We start from the raw sequence: 18,855 nt of genomic DNA, 5'->3' as shown, positions 1-18,855 counted from the left end.
AGCAAGGCAGTAATTCAACCTCAGTAACAGTTTTCAATGTGCTTACTCACAAGTTACACTTCAATATTTAGTTTTAGGGCCAAATTGATTTACATAGTGGCACATTTGCATACGCTGCTTTCTTGTGTCCCTCATGAATAACATCATAGGAAGAAAGACAGGTAAAATGGGGTCCATAAAGCTAGCAAGTCCTCTAGGTCTTCTCAGGCAGAGAAGCAACAGATAAATGAGATGAGAAGCATGTCGAGTGTTACTGATGTGCTGTGTGAATCGCCCTACAAGGCAGCAGCAGCAACTGCTCTTAGTGCCACCACTTCTGGAGCTTTTTTCTTGCTAGCTGGGAGGTAACTGAATAGATGCAAGCAGGATTCAGCCCTGTTCCTTAAAAGGTGTTCCCTGAGCATGGAAGTTTGATATATTTTTATAATTTGCACTTGTTTGCTCAAGCCTTTTTTGCATTGCAGCTGCAGAAATGCTATAATTCAATGGCATGCTACTTTTTTCCATATAAAAGCCTGCAGTAGAAAATATGCACACTTTAGAGTATACTGCCTCATACTGCAGTAGGCTGGCATGAGTGTAACAGACAGATACGATAAATATCCTGATCTTGCAATGTTTTACCAATGTGCTTATTTTGACCTAGCATCAACAGGTTTCTCATATTTTCAAAGTTAAACATAAGTTAATGCTTGCAGAACTAGTGTTGAAGTCAAGTTGCAGTCAGCTGAACAAAGCAATAGCATCTGCACAACAGAGCAAGTGTGAATGGCTTCTGCTGTCCTTGCAAAAATGCATAGTTTGTCTCATATGTAAGAACTATCAAAGACACCAATAATTCCAGCTTATTTGGCTCTAAATTTTAGCAGAATGTGTTGAAGATCTCTATTTTCAAGGTTGTGGCTTCCAGTTCCTGCTGATGCTTCCTGCAGGTTTATACAGCTGAATTTCCCTCATTCATTTTATACTCACTATTTTTGTCAATGCAAACACAGATCAAAGCTGAAATGTTTTTAAAGTGAAGCTAAAGACAAAAGACAGCAGCTGGTACCCAGAGGGAGGGCTCCAGCCTCCAGGTCAGAGAGACTGGGAAGTTTCCTCCTTGTCCTGTCTCCCGAAAGCTGTTGCTAGAAGGACCTCTTTAGTCCAGCAGGACGGTGGGATGTGCTTGTTGCTGTATATGCAGTGCTCCTGCCATTAAGACCAAAATGAAGTGCAAGCTGTGGAGTCTTTGAGAGGACAGAGCACAGAACCCCACCTTTCAACTCTCATACTTGATCCTAGAGACAGCAGTTAGTAACCTCACCACTGTTTTCCTTTCCTCTGCAGTCAACTCCATTTCACACGGGGAGGAAAATGTTACTGTGAATGACAAGGAGATGGCACCTTCCTAGGAGCAGAAATCCAGGCAGAGCAGAGGCTTTTCATAAGAATGACTCTCCAGCTAGGCATAGTCCTTCCAGTACCATTTCAGCAGGTCATCATTCTAAATATGGCATCCTCTGTATGTTCACAAACAGGGACAATAACAGGAGGTGGGACACATGAATCCGAGCTCGTGTTACCCAGGACAATGCTATTTGCGTCACTAAATGGTTTCAATTGGGCTTCCAAGTAACACAAACTCTTGGCTTGTTTTAATGCTTAAATTTACTCTTTTCACATCTAGCCTTCCATCATTCTCAGCTTTGATAGTTTTGAGTTTCTTCACATGGACCTAAGTTCCAGTAGGTCTGACATTCAAATGGGCCACGTGACATCAAAAGCAAAACTCAGGCCCAAAGCCCTCCATTGTCCGATCTATTGTTTCCCTGTGATGATCTTTTTGCAAGATAAATTAATCGTGGAAGACATTTCCTAAAAAGGAAGGGAGAGAAGTTTCCACTGCCGAGTTACCAAGAATCAAAAGGTCATTCAAATCTAAACTTTAAAAAAGGTTTTGCTCTTATTACTGTTTTGATTAGAGGTGTAATGTTTTAAGAAAATAGTTATATGCAGGAAAGGCTGTTGGGTGGACCCCGTATATAAATGCTCTGCACTGAAATAGCTAGTTACAGCTTCTAGAATGAGCTATATTTGCATGAGCACGTTCATCTGCTCTAAATAAATTTTGTAAAACCATGTAAGAGTAAAATTGTTATGGCTAAGGTCCTGTAGTGATCCGTGATTCATCTGGGAATTAGGAGCAACGAGCCCTTCCCCTGTTCCCTGAACTTTCCAAAGCTCTCGTACCGTCCAGAGGAAAGGCATAAGAGTGGTCATCACTGATCTTCATTCCCATACCATGTGATTCCCTTTCCCAATGACAATGGGATGTTACATTTTTTGCTCGGCACCTACTTCTTTAAATTCGAACTTGCTTTTTGCTCGTTAACCTTTAAAATGTTTTCCCTATTGAGGATATAAAGTGATACTTATTTGAGTTTGTCATAGATCTTTCTAATTTAAGGAATATTTAGATTAAATGTGTTAAGAGATTATATGACAGAAGAGAATCCAAGAAATCTTGTTGAGTTGTGTTGAGTTCAGCTCCACTAAAGAGGCACCTGACACACAATTGTCCCTTAACACTCAACCCACAGGGGAGTGAAAGTAAAAAATGGAGTAGAGCAAGGCCATAGAGGGCCGACATATGTCATTTCAATCATCACCTATTTAGAATTCTTTGAAGAGAGATGTAAATAAATTCATATCAATTATTTTAACAAAACAAATACATGTATTTACATGTAGCACATCTATTTACTGTTTTGTAAAAGGAACATGAACATTATTAATTATGGTGGAAACAGCATGTGTCAGCTGTTTGACTGATATATGGTCTCTTACTTTGCACTATTGTGCTTTGATGGGGAAAACCAAAATGTTAAAGGTGGGGTGCCAAACTGTGAAAAATATATCTCCTCATTACCAGCTACTATTTGTACTGCTGAGAGGGAGCAGATTCCAAGGCAGCCAAGGTGAGAGAGAGCTGGTGACAGCTGAAGAAAAGTAAGTCTCATTCAGTGTGGGGGTAAGTGGTTTCCCAGGCTCCAAAATTCCTGTAGCTGCACCAGGAAAAGCCCTTGAAATGACCAAACATGTTTGCAAAAATCTGCCTGTCTTTTTCTATCTTTTGTAAATAAGGAGGTAATTTTCATCTTTATTGTTTGTTGTTATTTTTTGTTTTGGGGGAAGGTATAATCATGTCCTGCAGTATATTGTATTTTTATGGAGCATTGTTTCATAAAATCATCACCTCCTGCATGCTGAGCTAGGAGGAAAGAATGAAATTTCATTGTAATGTCACTTAGAAAACTATCACCAAGCAACCCTTGTTTCTTCTCACTTAATTATTCATCTCATCTCATCCTAAACTATTTATATCTTAGAAATTCTTGTTTTATTTTTCCCACTCAGAAGGAATGCAGCTAGAACAAATTGAAAACAAAGGGAAAAAAATGAAGTTGCTTATAAATGACTGAGCATGGAGTCATTCTTCTGAACATCCTTGAGCTTCCTGATAAATTAACACTTAACAAAAAAAGGTAAAAATTATTAGAGATTTAACTGCAGATTTTTTGTGCAGAATGTTTTCCCTTTTGAAAGGTTTAGAGTGAAAGCACGGTTTGTTCACAACTCATTAATTTTTACTGCTTTTTGAAGTTTTCATATTTTAATATGAGTTTCCATTAGTTTTTACACACTACTTTGCTTGTGGGTCAATGATTGCAGCCAGTGACATACAACACTGTCTCCACTTAACTCAAATTTGATATGTTTTACATTTTGAATATCTTACTGAATTATAGTCCAGAGAACTTTTGCCACAACACATGATATAAGGGGCTCTCAGCCACTAACACAAAGTGAATCACTAAGTCGCTTCCCAGAGATTTAAAGTTTTAAAGATCTTAGTTATTCTTGTATTTTAAATCTCTGAGGCACAACTGGGTTTCAGCTAAGCTGTGAGCATGTGATTTCAGCTAAGCTTTTGCAGGAGCTGAAGATTCTTTGCTCAATTATCACATTGCTATAATTCACCTCCTCTGTAATATCTGCATTGCAGTGGCTATTAAAATGTACTAAAATATAAGCCATATGGAGAATTTCTGGCTTTATCAAAGAAGAGAGCAAACAGAAGCTGTGATACTGTACCTCAGGATTAACATCCAGGCTATTTGGCCCCAGCAAAGTCAATGGGAGATTTGTCATTGCTTTCTGTGACACCAAAATTTCACCTCACTTCTTTGAGACTTGATTCATCTCAATAAGCTCGAGAGTGAATTTTTTTCTCATCACAGTGACATGAAAAAATGAGAAATTTTCTCAGAAAACTGGTATTGGCACAGAAGAACGTTTCCAAACAATGCGCTCACATAGTCACCACTTCTTGGAGGGACGAGGACTAGCTCTCAGGTAGAAATAAAAACACATACTATAAAGGAACCTCAAAGTGATTTGCTGCACGGCAGGCTTTTTACCTGGTGACAAAGGTCAGCACGAGCTGGCTCACTTTGCTGCTTTACTTTCTACACCAGCTGCCTGCTCTCTGCAGGATTTAGGGAATCAGTAATTCTAACCAAGGCCCAAGGCAATGTCAAGGCAAGGTAGCTCTAGTACAAACTAGGAAGTCCGGGCACTGGTGAAATCACTTTTGGGAAACTGCATAATCATCCCTGTGCAGGCAAGACGCACTTAAACTGTGAATTTTGTAGAAAAGAGCTGGAAGGGTCATTACGGAATGAATGGTATTTATCAAGATTTAAATAGCTCATCTTGTTTAGTCTAGCAAAATGAAGATGGAGAGTGAATACGACAAATATACAGTAAATGCTGGGAAGAAGAGCTATTTTGAGTAAAAGACAAGACTGGCACAAGGGTATAATGACCCTTAATGATTTCGGACTGGAAAAAGAAGGAAAAGGTTTCTCTGTTGCAAAATGCTGAAGTAATGTCAGCAACAGTGGAAACAGAGAGGTTTAGGATGGAGTTAGACATAGCCATGAAAGGGCTGTATAATGTGCCTAGCTATAACGTGGGAAATTGGCCGTGATAGTTTGTGATATTGAGTGCAGTTTTATCTTTCTAGCACTCAGCCTGCAAACAAACACGCACTGGAAGAGCCGCATCCGTCGCCTCCCTGGCCGGGAGCAGGACCTTCCCGCAGCCGCTGCATTCCGTGGGATCGGCGCGGGGAGCCCAGGCGTCCTCACGAGTGAGCGGCAGACACATGGGCCTGGCTTTCCTCCACTGGGAATATGCTGCTTGTAGGGCTAAGGAGGAACTCGAGAACTCACTGCATTCATAACTAAACATGAAACGAATCTGCCTGATTCCTTATAGCAAGCATTATAGTCATGCAAACACATGCAGATTCTACCGATTTTTTAGTTATTTTTACGACTGGAGAGAAAGTGAGAGAGAAAGAGGGACAAAGTGCATGTGAGATTTTCATAATTGCTAGAAAATGTTCTTTTCTCTTGTTTTTGTTTATTTGTTTTTGTGATACATATTCAGGTGTTTGACTTTAATGAAGGGTTCTTCACCATTTCTGTAGAGCAGTATCTTGCAGAATTTGCCCTGTTAGAGACCTATGTAGAGTGACACCAATATGCCACGGGGGAAAACAACTTCAGAGCTATTTTAAGTTTTATGGTGCTGTATTAATAAATTACGAGCTAACAGGCTTTGTCTTTACCTCATATGAAAAGGTTTGCCTTTACATATGAGCAGGCTAGTGACTGCTTCTAGAGCTCTTCACAGTCTTGTATTCTCGTGTTGTTGATGAATTTCATTCCAACCCTGTGGTCAGAATGGATGAAAAGGATCTCCAAAGACACTCTGTCTTTTTCCTGTCCTAGTGCTGAGGAGAGAGCCTGAGATGCCCGCTGGGCTGCAGAGTTTCTGGGGAAAGCAGAGAGGCCCTGCTTGGGTGTATGGCTTGGCTTGCTCTGTAATGCCTGTCTCCACAGCTCTTACACAGGCATTTAAGAGGAATATATTAAACCCAAGTCTCTTTATGATCAGGTTTAGAATTGCCGTTTTTTGCTCTTAGTATATTTTGATCAGAAGAAATTGTTCATCTACTGCAGTGAGTGCTTGCACACAGAACTAGTTATTCTGTCACTCAGCGTATTCGGCTAAAGGCTAATCTTGCCCAAAGATCTGAACTATTTATTTATGAAACACAATTAAAAATGATCTCTGGTGCAAAGCAGTTACTGTGGGGAGGTTTGGGGCCAGCTGGATCTAGCGCTGCAAATCAGAGAAGGAGAAAACATTCCTATAAATGGATGAGATGGGAAAGATTTATGAGCTCATCTTGAAATTCCCCCAAGATAAACATCAGGAGTAAGTTATCAGAGAAAACAATTCAAGTGGTGATTATCTACAAGTTCAAGAGATACCTGAGTGTTTCTGATGAACCCTGAGCCATGTTATTCCAGAGTAGAAGGCTATAATGGTTACATTTCAGATCCATAGTCTAAACTGGGCTGAATGGGAAGCTTTCAAGGCCACTGATGCACTGCTGAAAACATAACTGGTGATTCTGCAGAGGGTTTCCCAACTCAGTTTTCATTTTTGCATACTTCCATTATAGTCTACAGTGATCAAGGGGTGATGACAAAAAAAAGGCCCTGTCAGTGCCTTACTGTGGTGATCTTAGCAGGGACTCAGAGGAAACCACTCAGAACCACTGGGGCATTACAAACTCATATAGCTTTGTATAGACAGCCCTGTTTTGGGGCTGTTCCCTGACAGCCACTTGGATGACATATTTTAAAGTTGTAATTCTCCCTTAATTCCACAGGAGCTAAACACTGCTCCAGCCTAAAAAATGATGTGAAGGATATTTTACAAAGAAAACTTGATAGAGCACCAGAGATTTAACTTATCATCGGGTCACATCTAGAACTTTCAGTTTGCTGGAGGCCTTTACAGTGTTTAAGTCCCAAATTCATAAAGCCACAGTGTGGATCCCTCAGCTCTGTCAGTCGTTACAGCTTCTTGCATGGATTTATTGCATTTCTTTTTGTTTATTTTACTCCTTCTCTTTATCTAGTCAAGATATTTTATTGAGTTTTATGATATAAATATGAAATCCTAATTAAAGCAATTACATTGTAGGAAAAAAGGAAAATGATCCAAACTATCACATTTCTTTTCGAAGTATTCTTTTTTTTGCAGCTGAAGTGATGGCCAGGGACTCCTAGTTTATTTATTGGGGATATCTAAGGATATTTTCCCAATGGCATTGTTTTCTAACTGAGAACAAAAAAACTTCCTGTGTTTTTGAACTCTCCAACATCATATGCACATTTAACATATGCACTTTAACTAGGTTGGAAAACAAATTCAAAGAAATGTGATTGAATAGATTATTCCATGAGTTTGTGAAGAAAAATGTTGAAGTTCAGTGCTTCAGGTTAATGTCTGTCCTCTCCACTTTGAAATCCATTACATGCAGACCCCTTACATATGTAAGTGAAAAGATCTGGATGATCTGAAAAGCTGGTGTGTGTCAGGTGACAATTTTAACAAAAATTTAATGTTGGTAGAAAGTATGATGAATATGAAGAGGCAGGTAAAGAATGAAACAAAACAAAACAAAACAGGATATACCTTCCTTGAATCAAGACTAATGGAAGTTTGCTCTGTCGATAGATTTTCCCCTAAAAGGAAACAGTTTACAGAATCCCAAAAAATAGCCATGCACTAGCCCAGTTGTGCATATCTCTGCCTGACAGTGATGAACTTTTTACAAGATAGTTTAAATTATATTTTTAAGACATTTCCTAAAAAGGAAGACTGAGACTTGTCTACAGCAGTTAAAGGATGTTTTAAGAAATCATGAACAAACAGTTCAAAATTGAACTGTATATCATTTAAATGTATTTGCACTTACTATCACACATCTGAATCTCAAAATGCTAACTCATATTCTCCATCTATTTACACTTTGCCTGACTCCACAGACTTCAGTGTGGGCTACAGAATAAAACACAGTCAGCCTGGCTTTCCAAAGCCAGTTTCCGTTTGTAAATCTCAATACGGGTTTTATGGGCAGATGAATAGGTGAGGTCCCAATTTATTTACAAAACTCTTGGTCATTTTCAGTCGATAGACAGGTAAACATCTCAGCTATGCTACGTTGCTGCAAACTTGAAAATAAGCAACTAGGCAGCCGATAAACATACCTCTGCCTCTCCAGGGCTGAAAAGGCAGTATTGTGAAAGAAGCCTTTGTTAGACATGTAAGTATCCATGCAAAAAGACTTCCCCCTGCTCCCAAAGACATTAAAAACCCATGGAACCACAATGTTTTAGCAGGACTGGTTTATTTGCGCAAGCGTGAGTGCTTATGTCTTAATACACACACTGTGTATTACAAATGGACTTTTATTCTGTATCAGAAAGAAGCCGGCTCAGCCACTGTCTAACATTTTTAACTCGTGTAGTTTTCTCAAGATTTGCCCACTCACTAATTTGGGATGATATGTCTTCCAGCATGTCAAGGGCCAGATTGTATGATTTAATGTAGGAAGGAAGCTTTGAGAAAACCTCTTGCAAATGCAAGTTACTAGTGGAGAGGTGGAGTTATTAGGACTTTATTTTACCCATATCCGTGTTTCAGAATGGAATGAGAGGCACTGCCATTGGGGAAGTCTGTTTTGTTTGCAGACACGTGCACAGAAAGCAAGGCAGAGCGGTCCCGCTTGCCTCTGGATGGCGCTTGGCTAGGCGCACAGTGAGGGGGCAAACCCCGTGCCTGCCGCAGGGAAAGGCTCTCGGACTGCGTGTAAACCGGTGAGCTGGGGGAGCTCCCGGCTGTGGGCGACATCTTGCCTGAGATCACAGCAAGACCCAAGTACACAGCAAGGCCCAAGTACACAGCAAGGCCCAAGTATACAGCAAGGCCCAAGTATACAGCAAGGCCCAAGTACACAGCAAGGCCCAAGTACACAGCAAGGCCCAAGTATACAGCAAGGCCCAAGTACATCAGCTTTCTACTCTTATACTAAGTTTCCAGGTGAAAGAAACCTGGACATATGGGCTAGAGGGGAACTGAGGTGTATGCTTTAGCTTGGCCCAGGAGCTAGTCCCCTGCTGGATCTTGGCCTCAATGTGCACTCTATCCCCATGGCTCACTGCCGACACAGCCTGAGCAAACAACCTTCTAAGCTAAGAGGGAAAGCCTAGAGGCTTTCTAAGTTGGCGTGAAGGCAGTAGGCCGCAGTGAGGAAGGGCACGGCCTCCTGCAGATAGCTCTGTGCAGGCCTCATGGCTGTTCCTTGTCACGTGAGGTGCGCAGTAATTCTCTTGCTCTGACCCTCTCCCATGAGGAGGGATATGATCTGGTGAAAGGATACCACTACATATGTTACCCACTTACAGTTTCCCTCCTTTCCATGAATAGCTATAGGAAAGGAAATGATCTTACGATTACTCCCACATCCAGAAACAATCCGGAATACTGACAAGTTAAAATGTTTTTCAAGATGCAGCAGCAGTGTAAGGATGTCCACTTCTCGTGCTTGCTTGCTCTGGGAATGCTGTTAGATACTCTGTGGCCACAGGGCAGTTAGTTAGAGATTACAAATATCATGAGGGTAGAGTGTCTCATGCCTCATTTAGCGTGGCCTAACCAAGTAGTTATTTCATGGTGGTCTGGTAGCACCTGTTCACACTTAACTGAATGTGCCCAAATCTGACCTCTGCCTGACATCTCTGCTAACATGTCATGGCACAGTGAATATCGCTTTGTTGCTGGCCATGTGTTATATTATTTGTTGAACTGTGGTGACAGCCAAATTATTCTAACTGCTTTCCAGATGTGGGACAAGACAATCCTTTTTCATCAATGAAGTTCCAAAAAAAAACAAACAATAATAGTCAAACAAGTTAGATACCTTTTTGGTAATCCCCAAATACAATATTTCCTCTAACTGTCACTCTCCCATCTTGTTCTTCTCTCCGAGTCATGCAATCAGATTGTATCACACTCTATCATATTTCAAAATAAGAATAAAGCTTCATGTTTTTTTCTTCAAATGATAGTTTCTGATATGGAAGTTCTACATGGGAATTTATAGAAAGTATGGTTATAAGGCATCTGCCATTAAACCTTCTACAGTCTGTTAAACATATGTATACATGATCCTATTTTGTTTATAGTATTGCAAAACTTAGCAATTCCACATAATAATACCTCTTAGATACCATACCTTATCCTGCTTCAACTAAACGCTGTGTTCAGAACAATTTACCTGCAATTCTTTCATCTAATTTGACAGAATGGACTAAAGTTGAGAGAAGCATAAAGCCATCTTTCTTACACTAGAAATGACCATCTCCGCTGTGGAGCGGTTTAAGTGATTTGCCCAAGTTCATGTAGAAAGTTTGTGCCAGAGGCCAGACCACTCAAAACCTTAGGGTAATACTGCAATTACAGAGCAATCTTTCCCTTTCCTCTTGCCTTTCTTATTAGCTTGGTTGTCTGCATTGGCAATGCCAGGGAAGACTTTCTTACCTACCCAATGCAAGCACAGATACCAGTCTTAGAAAGCGTGGCACTTCTAGAACGAGAAATGGCATTCCTCAATATCCACATCCTTGGCACAGTTAGGATTTCCCCAACACTGTCACAGGACACAGGGCTCACTATGGAACATTTAGTATATTTGTAGTTTAAATTCAAAACTAATTTCATATGCTGAATACAGAGAAAGCTCTTTCAGCCCTGTGAATGCTGAAGGCCAACATTTACATTCAACTTGTGACTTGCTGTTGCCATCTGCATTTTTCTAGTGAGAGTAGTTCAGATAAAATAACAAGTGATGGGAAGCTTTTCCGAATTTAGAAAATGCTTGATGATTAAACATAAATATATAAAACATGAAGTGCAGATATGTGTGAGTATCTGCCAGGAGAGGAAATACAAATATCATGAGTAAGGCTATTCTCGCAATTTTTCCATCTTACCAGATAACATCATATACTGAAAACTAAGGTGGAAAAAAAAGGAATTTGTCCTCAAAAAATTTTCCAGTCTGCTTCCAGTGCAGCAGACTGCCTTGTCAAGAAGGTGTAGGTAGAAGCCCTGAGAGACAGGCTGAATGTTCCACAGTAACAGTGAGAAACAAAAAGTATTGGCTTGAATTCTCTTTTCCAAGAAGAGAATAAATACTAGAAAACAAAGAAACCATCAATTTATCATATGTTAACTTGTGATCTAAAAATAGATGGCAAATATAGTTGTTTGGGGACTCAGTGTTTTAAATCTTCTCTCCTAAACTTGGTGCTGCCATTAGACACATGTCTAAGGAGTCTGCAGCGAATGTTTATGTTAAGGTATTTTTTTCTTCCTGTTGCCTAAACAAAGGGCAGTCCAGATTTGCTTCTCAATTATGATTCTTGCTGGTTTTTCTTCTTTGTAAGTCTGTACTATATCTGTAGACTGCTAATGAAGTTAGGGCTCATCCTTTGGTTTAAGACATAATGAATTTCAAATCTGCATGGATCACAATTGGTCAGGGATGTGATGGTTGGGGCAGCCTTGGTCGCAGTGACCATGAGATGATGGAGTTCAGGATTCTGAGAGAGAGAACAAGGCAAATAGCAAGAGCACAACCCTACATTTTAGGAGAGCAAACTCTGGCCTGCTCAGGAAAGTGTGCTTGGAAGAATATGGTCTTGGAGAAGAGGGGTCCAGGGGAGGTCATTGATTTTCAAGGATTACGTCCTCTTAAGCTCAAGACATCAAGCAAAGGTAGCAGGAGACCTGCATGGAGAATGAAGAGTTTCTGACAAAACCAAATATAGAAAGGAAGAGTACAAGAGGTAGAAGCAAGATGCATCTGGAGTTGAATCTAGCAAAGGATGTGAAGGGCAGTGGAAAGGGCTTCTGCCAGCACAGCAGCAGCAACAGACAAACTGAGGAAAACATGGGCCCTCTGCTGAATGAGGCAAGGGACCTGGTTACCATGGATGTGGCAAAGGCTGAGCTACTCAATGCCTTCTTCACTGTGGTCTTTACTGGTAGGACTTGTCTTCAGGAATCCCAGGTGCTTGACAACGGGAAAAGGAATAAGCTTTACCACAGGAGAGGAGGATGATGTTAGGGAGTATTTAAACAAACTGGGCATTCACAAGACCATGGGAACTGATAATATGTACCCATGGGTATTGAGGGAGTTAGCCAATGTCATTGCAAGGTCATTCTTGATAACCCTTGAAAGGCCATGATGACTGGGGGAGGTGTATAGTCAGACTATCATAAACAAAACTAGCCAATATATAGCCAAAGGCAGAGCCCAAAGAGACAGAGCACCGTACTTCCCTTTGGGTAAAGCCTGTGGAAGCATGCCCAGAGGGAGGAAAAAAAAAAAAAAAAGGAAACTCTGGGAGTTTTCTTTGCATGGTTGTTCCATACTATGCAGGAAATAGGGAGAGAACCAACCCTCCTTCCTTTGTATCCTATAGCGTGTTAGGTGGCTTCAGCACTTTCTGAGTTACTGAAGGCAAAACCGAGGTCCATCACTCTTTCAGGTCAAAACTACTACCCGCAAAAATCTGTTAGGGCCTGGGTGCGCTGATATCCCTCTCCCAGGACCTTCCCCAGCCCTTCCCAGAACCAGGCCCCCACTGCGGCCCAGCCCAGGCCTGTTGGTGCCTGCCCCATGACACTGCAGCACTGCTGGTGTCCAGCCCCTCCACAGCTCTGGGCTCCGCCAGTGCCAACCCTGACCCACAGCCAACTGCCCATCCCTGTCCCTGTGGCAGAGCCCCAGGTGCCCTGCTCCCTTGGTGGGGGGACGTGGTGTGGGGGTTAGGCCTGGCCTTGCTGCCACCAGGAACGCGTTGACACTGGGGAGCTGCCAGGGAGTCCCCTGACGAGAGGTTCTAATGGAAGGAAGGTTCCCAAACACATCAGCTCCTCAAGAAAGAAAGAAAATAGAGTGCAAGTTCAGAATAATTCACCCACAAAACTGAAGTTATTGTTTCCCCAAGCACAAGCTAAGAGAGAGTGTTCCTAGACACTCAAGAAGGGCCTGGATGTTAAGGGCCACCTTAATGCACCTATGAAAAAAAAGGGAAAGTTTGTCCCTGGTGTAAGTCAGAATTCCTGATTTTATTTTGGAGTGAAGCTAACTTATACTAGCAGAAAAACAGTCCTTTTATAATTGTTGAGAGAAAAATAAGCTTACAATATTAAAAATATAAACAGAAATTATTAAGTACTTCCTTGATTTTCTAGCACTTGTAAAAATGTAACTAGAGAGAAGCAGTGAGTGATAGATCCAGCCTTACCTTTGGACTCAGGAAACCCCCTAGAAACACATATAATGAAAGCATTTATAGGAAACAGATGTACTAAAATACTTCATGTTCATATGAAAGTAAATGAATGCAAGCAGAGCAGAGCTAGGTCACTGCTAATTTAATTAATTTGCTTAGAGCAACTCTTAACTGCTTTCCTTGGAATCAAGTCCAGGGCCTATCTGTCTTAGCTGCCCCTTGCGCAATGCTGACTTCAGTTGGCCTCGACACACAAGGTCCAACAGTTTCCTTGCTGGGCTTGCATCTCTATATTTGCCACTTCAAACAACTACTGCTGATTCTGGTCATGACTGACCTTCTCAGAAAGGCAGCCGTCCCAACTGTCCCTTCTCGCTGTGATTCTAGCAGGAATTAAAAATTGTTGAGCTGATATGCCTTAAGAAGTCAAGTCCTCCTGTGTTTTTTTTTTTCCTGAAAGTTGGCATTAGCCTATTCTTGTCACTTGCTGAGAATTTCTTGCACCAATTAGGGACTATCCTTCAGCTCTAATTCCTGATAAGAAGCTTCCCCATTAACACTAATAATGCAAAAAGGGAAAAGGACTGTGAAATAAACTTATCCTTAAACAGGGTATCATTTATCAATGTCTTGAGACATTTATATTGGATTCAAGGCCCACTTCTTCCATGTCCACATACTAAAGGATTCTTCATACCCATTTGTCAGCATATCCAATTCTGTCCTATATCCACTTAGTACTGCTGTGGGTAAACCAGGCAGAGGTGAAGTAAAGGAAAGGCCTTCTGGAAAACACTTGCTGTCCTGGAAGACAGTGATTTTCATTTATCAAATACTTCTAGTGTTCTAATCATTATGACACTTCAGGCTGGTCTGCACAGAAAATGTGTAATTTCCTATTTCATTCATATTTCCCCTATGCCAACAACTGATAGATTTTTCCCTGAATATTTTGGCACCAAAATTCTCATTGGGCTTTAAATCCCTAGATCCTGCAAGAGATATTTGTCCAAGGAGAGCCTTGAGGCTGCTTTCCAAAATATTATTAAGCACTATCGTCAGAGAGCCACATTCTTCTAGCATGAATTCACTGGAAATTTGATCTAAGCTTATACACAGAAAATATGAAACTAAAGTCAATTAAGCATTATCTTAAAAATAAACACAGCTTTTGGCCATCTACATCTTAATTCCTCACTTACGGGAATAATATGGGAGACAGTATCCACATGTCTCATTAATTCACGATAATGTAACTGCTGGACTAGAAAAAGGGGTAGCAACTGTGATGGGCAGAACTGCCTCTAAAACAGGTTGCAGAAATGAATTTAGTTGGCATTGACTCCATAGAAATTTTTGAGGATAGAAATAAAACCATTTTGTATCATCCATGACTTACACATTCTGATAAGAAGATACAGACGTACTGTGGTTACCTAATGAAGATCTGTTCACAAACTCTGGGAGGATTTACCTAAAGACTTCACCAAAAGCTACAGTAATTTTATCAACTTTACCACGACCAAAATATCATTTTGTCTCCTATTATATAACAAAATTAGCACATGTTCCAGAGGATCCTACCTGCTTGCTTACTACCTCAGGAAGTAAATAGTAAAAAGTAAAGTTAATGGGATTAAGTTAGTGGAATTGATCTGCCCCCTCCATCTCTCATTTCTGCAACTCTCCTGCAATCCATCTCATTACAGCAGGAAAGAGCATTCCGGATATTGATGAAGGAATGTAGTGAATCACGAAGACATAGCAATTTAAATATTTTTATTGTATTGCACAAAGTCTCTATGCAATCCATGTAGGTACTGTATTAAACGATCCACGCTTCCCAAAACATTGGCTGTTGCAGCACGCATCAAGCATTGTGATTAACCAGTGCCTTCTTCAAAAATTGAAATAATCAGTTGCAAGTATAAGCATGTGTGGCAATAAATGAAGAACAAAGCTAGGAGTATCAATACATATTTCTTTTCAAACACACAATTATACAACTTTCAGAAGACCACCAATATTTTCAAGCAACTATTTTGATGAGATATTGTATGTGTAGGCTCTGCAGTAAAAAGCCAAGATGCACACAAAAATATATTTCAACTTTTAAAATAATTTAACCATAATATCTTGCATGTGTTAGCTGTTTACAACATACGATTTCATATACAATATCAAGCCCAAAGCCTCAATTTGTTTAAATTTGTGCATGCTCGTTTGAAGCAGCTGAGACTCTGGACCACATGTTCAAGCCAAAAGAGCCTTCAAATTGTTCACATCTGAACACAGAGCAGTAGAAAACAGAGGAAATAGTTACAGAGAAGGTGTAACAGAAACGATCCTATGAAAAATGAAGAAAACCACAATGAAACTCCCACACATAAGGTTCGAGAAATAATGTTCGCCTACATGTAAAGTGATGTTGCAATAATTTATAAAGGTGACGAATTAATACCAGTCTCCTTACTGACACAGATTCTCAAATATTCAGAAGCCCGTAAGAGTGAACTAACCAAACGTCATAATCAGTATCATCCTCAAACTGTATTTCTTAAGTTTCTGATTGTTAATACTGGTACTTAAAACATTTTATGTTTGCTGAAAACTGTTATTAAAATTTACCCTCCTGCTACGAGAATTTACTGTAATAAAACTCATGAAAAAACAATAGATAAAAAAATATTTTTTAAGAACACTTTTAGAAAACCCGTCGAACAACTGCAAATAACAGCTGATTTTTAAGTGTCTTTACTTGTGAGTTGTGTTTTTTTTAAATTGAATGACTTATAAAGAAGCAAGAGGTACCAGTTCTAAGATTTATTTTTGTCCATTACATTAAGGACCTCATCCAAAAGTGAAGGTCCCAAGTCAAGCTGTAACGAAAGAAGAGAGTCTGCAAGATCTGAAAGGGATTCTTCTGACTTAGTCTCTGTCTTGGTTAGTTCACATGAAAGTCGACTGTCATCAAATAAATCAACTGTTTGCCAATCAGAGCACCGTTCGGAAAGGCTGGAGGAGTGACTGTCTCTGCCATTGGCTAAGTGTGACGAAGAACCATTTTGCTCCCATATGTCATCTCTGTATATTTCTCCATCCTTCAGCTGTTTACCTTTCTCCGGCAATTTTTCTTCCATTACTGGCTCACAGCTAAGCCTAGGATTTCTAGATGGCCTGACGGATTCTTGCTTTGAATTAAATGTCACTGGTGACAATAAGGGCAACATAAGGGCTTGAGAACCCCCGATGGCCGGAAGGGAAATGGCATTTTTGAGCACTGGCGATGGAGTTTCTGTAAACATGGATTCGGAAGTGCTGTTTGCCCTTAGGAATTCATTGTGGCCGTCAGCTTGGCTTATTCTGGTTTCTCCTTCATTTCCAGGCAAGAGCTCGTAGTTTCCCTGCAAAAAGGAGATGTCCCCAAAAACATCATGCTGCCCTTCTTTTCCAATGTGTATGGTGTGGCGGAAGTCTCCAAGAGGTGGACTGATCATATCAGGAGACAGGATATCCCTTAGTTTGAACTTCTTCCCTTTTTTATTGTTGGCAGCTTTCAAATAGATGGGTGTCTTGGCTGGCATCTTGTTTGTAGATTCTGAGAGGATGAGTTATCAAAAAAAATGGAAAAGCGTCCTACAAAGTTAGTTATTCTCCGGAGACCTTGAGTGCTATCTGAGTTACATCATCATCTCACTCTCATAGATGAGGTTCCTTTCATCTGGAACGGAAAACTCTCAGATACGCGAAGGGGAAAGTCTCTCACTGTCGATCTTTCAAGGGTGAAGTTAGCAATTACGTGTCCTACTACGTCCAGGACCTGAGGAAACCTGCATGGGATACAAAACCAGGTTTTCATTAACTTATTTTTCATGTTTTTTTTTTTTTAAAGGAAAAAAATAATGACAATTTCAGCTGGCAGATCAGCTTTACAATGCTGCTTCCCTTCATTAGGCAAGATAAAAGGGTAGAGATGAACAGATTAATAGATTAACAAGGGCTAGATAACCTGACTTCATAGGTTTGGTGTCTTGGGTTTTTGATGTCAGAGTTTTTTAGACACAGTTGCTGAGCCCGGTTTGTTTGATAAACATCACGATCTCACACCTTCCTATTCTGGCATTGCAACTGCCGGCCTTCCAGAGCACACGCAGACACACTTATAACACGAGGGCTCAACCACATTAAGCCTTTGGATAGACCCAGAAGGCCTCACACAGACCAAGGTTTTTGAAATAGAGAAGATCACCTTGGATTGGAGAACTTACAATATCCCCCTTTAGTGCTGGAGTTCTCGCAAGCTGAAAGCACCAATGATGCTTCTGGAAAACGTGCCCATTTAATTTCAGGCACTTACCATTCTGCTTATCCTATCTCTACACTTAGTTGGAATAGTCCAAATGTGGGTCTTTTGGAGAGGACTGATCCTTTTGACTATCATCTGTAGCCTATGGGAATCTTACATGGGGATTCTGTGGGAATCACAGCAGTAACTCACACACACGAGCTCAAATACTTGCTAGGCCATGAGGCCACGGCGACTCAAAGCTGGTCTGTGCAAACAAATGGGACTGTATTTTCCAATGAGCTAAGCCCAGCAAGGATCGCTGGTTTCAGAAGTGCGTGCAGTATGGCTACACAGCCAGATTGTCCAAGAGGATTCAGGCATTTTCGCCACTCCATTCACTTCAGGGCACTATCGGTTCCTGGAGGGGGTGCCTAAGTGAGTGTCGCGAGGGCGGCTGGGAAGCCAGGGGGGCCAGTCTTCCCTTGGGATCCCCACGGGATACCTACTGAACGCCAGATACCCCTGAAAACCCCTCCCCCAAGCACCCGGCAAAAAGGAAAACAGATGGAAACAGATGAGAGCTGCCGTGCAAAATACGCTCCATTTATCCTTTCCAGCTCAATTTTGATAATGCAATCGCTTACATTAATCAGTTACGAGCACTTCAAAGATTGCTCCTCCATAGGAAAATTCTAATTCATTAGGAGCTACAGAAAACTAGGAGACTCCCATTCCGTCCCAGAGCTCCCTTGCCTGAACTCCATCTTAGCACTGTAAGACCCCAAGGGATGTTCTGAATGAAATCTCTGCTTGGGCCCCAGATCATGGGAACAGAGCTAACTAGTCCATTTCAGTTACCTTTTGATTCAAACTGAAAAATTCACTACATTGTTTTAACTTCCTCTCCCCCCCATTTTCCACAGCTTATCACTTTAACCTTGTAACCCATTTAACTAAGCAAAATGTTCTCAATTCTAGAGAGATTTCTATTCTTAGGGAACAAAGCTGAACCGTGAGGCTGGTTGTTGTTTATCTAGCAAATTCCTCTCTATCCCAATTCCCAGCAGAATTCCCTCTGCTTCTAATTCTTCAATCTCTCAGATTTTTTGATCTGTGGCATGAATGGCAATGCAGTGCCAATTCAGTCAAGCTGACTGGCTACTAGCTTAAAAATAAAAGACAAACCCTAGTTCATTCAAACTCTCATGGGTCCCACCAGGTTGGATCTTCCAAGGCCACTAGCACCAAGAGATTGCAAACAAACCTAATGGTATGCAGTGAAACACA

General features: G+C 40.8%; 1 protein-coding gene across 1 annotated transcript; it reads right to left on the bottom strand.

The window, feature by feature from the left end:
- Positions 1-15,083: 15,083 nt before the first annotated feature.
- CDC42EP3 (CDC42 effector protein 3) lies at positions 15,084-16,968 on the bottom strand. The gene has a single exon (XM_010214363.2). The coding sequence runs from the start codon at positions 16,862-16,864 to the stop codon at positions 16,097-16,099; it is 768 nt and encodes a 255-aa protein (XP_010212665.1). The 5' UTR covers positions 16,865-16,968; the 3' UTR covers positions 15,084-16,096.
- Between the last annotated feature and the right edge of the window lie 1,887 nt (positions 16,969-18,855).

Source organism: Tinamus guttatus, unplaced genomic scaffold, assembly GCF_059628265.1.
Source record: "Tinamus guttatus ecotype Peru unplaced genomic scaffold, ASM5962826v1 Tinamus_guttatus_pri_ptg000208l, whole genome shotgun sequence".
In the NCBI taxonomy this organism is placed as follows: Eukaryota; Metazoa; Chordata; class Aves; order Tinamiformes; family Tinamidae; genus Tinamus; species Tinamus guttatus.
Note: the sequence above shows the minus strand (reverse complement) of the source record. Positions and strands in the feature narration are given on the sequence as shown.

Excerpts from the sequence above, each read along its gene's own strand:
- CDC42EP3 (XM_010214363.2), bottom strand. The coding sequence starts at position 16,864 with ATGCCAGCCAAGACACCCATCTATTTGAAAGCTGCCAACAATAAAAAA.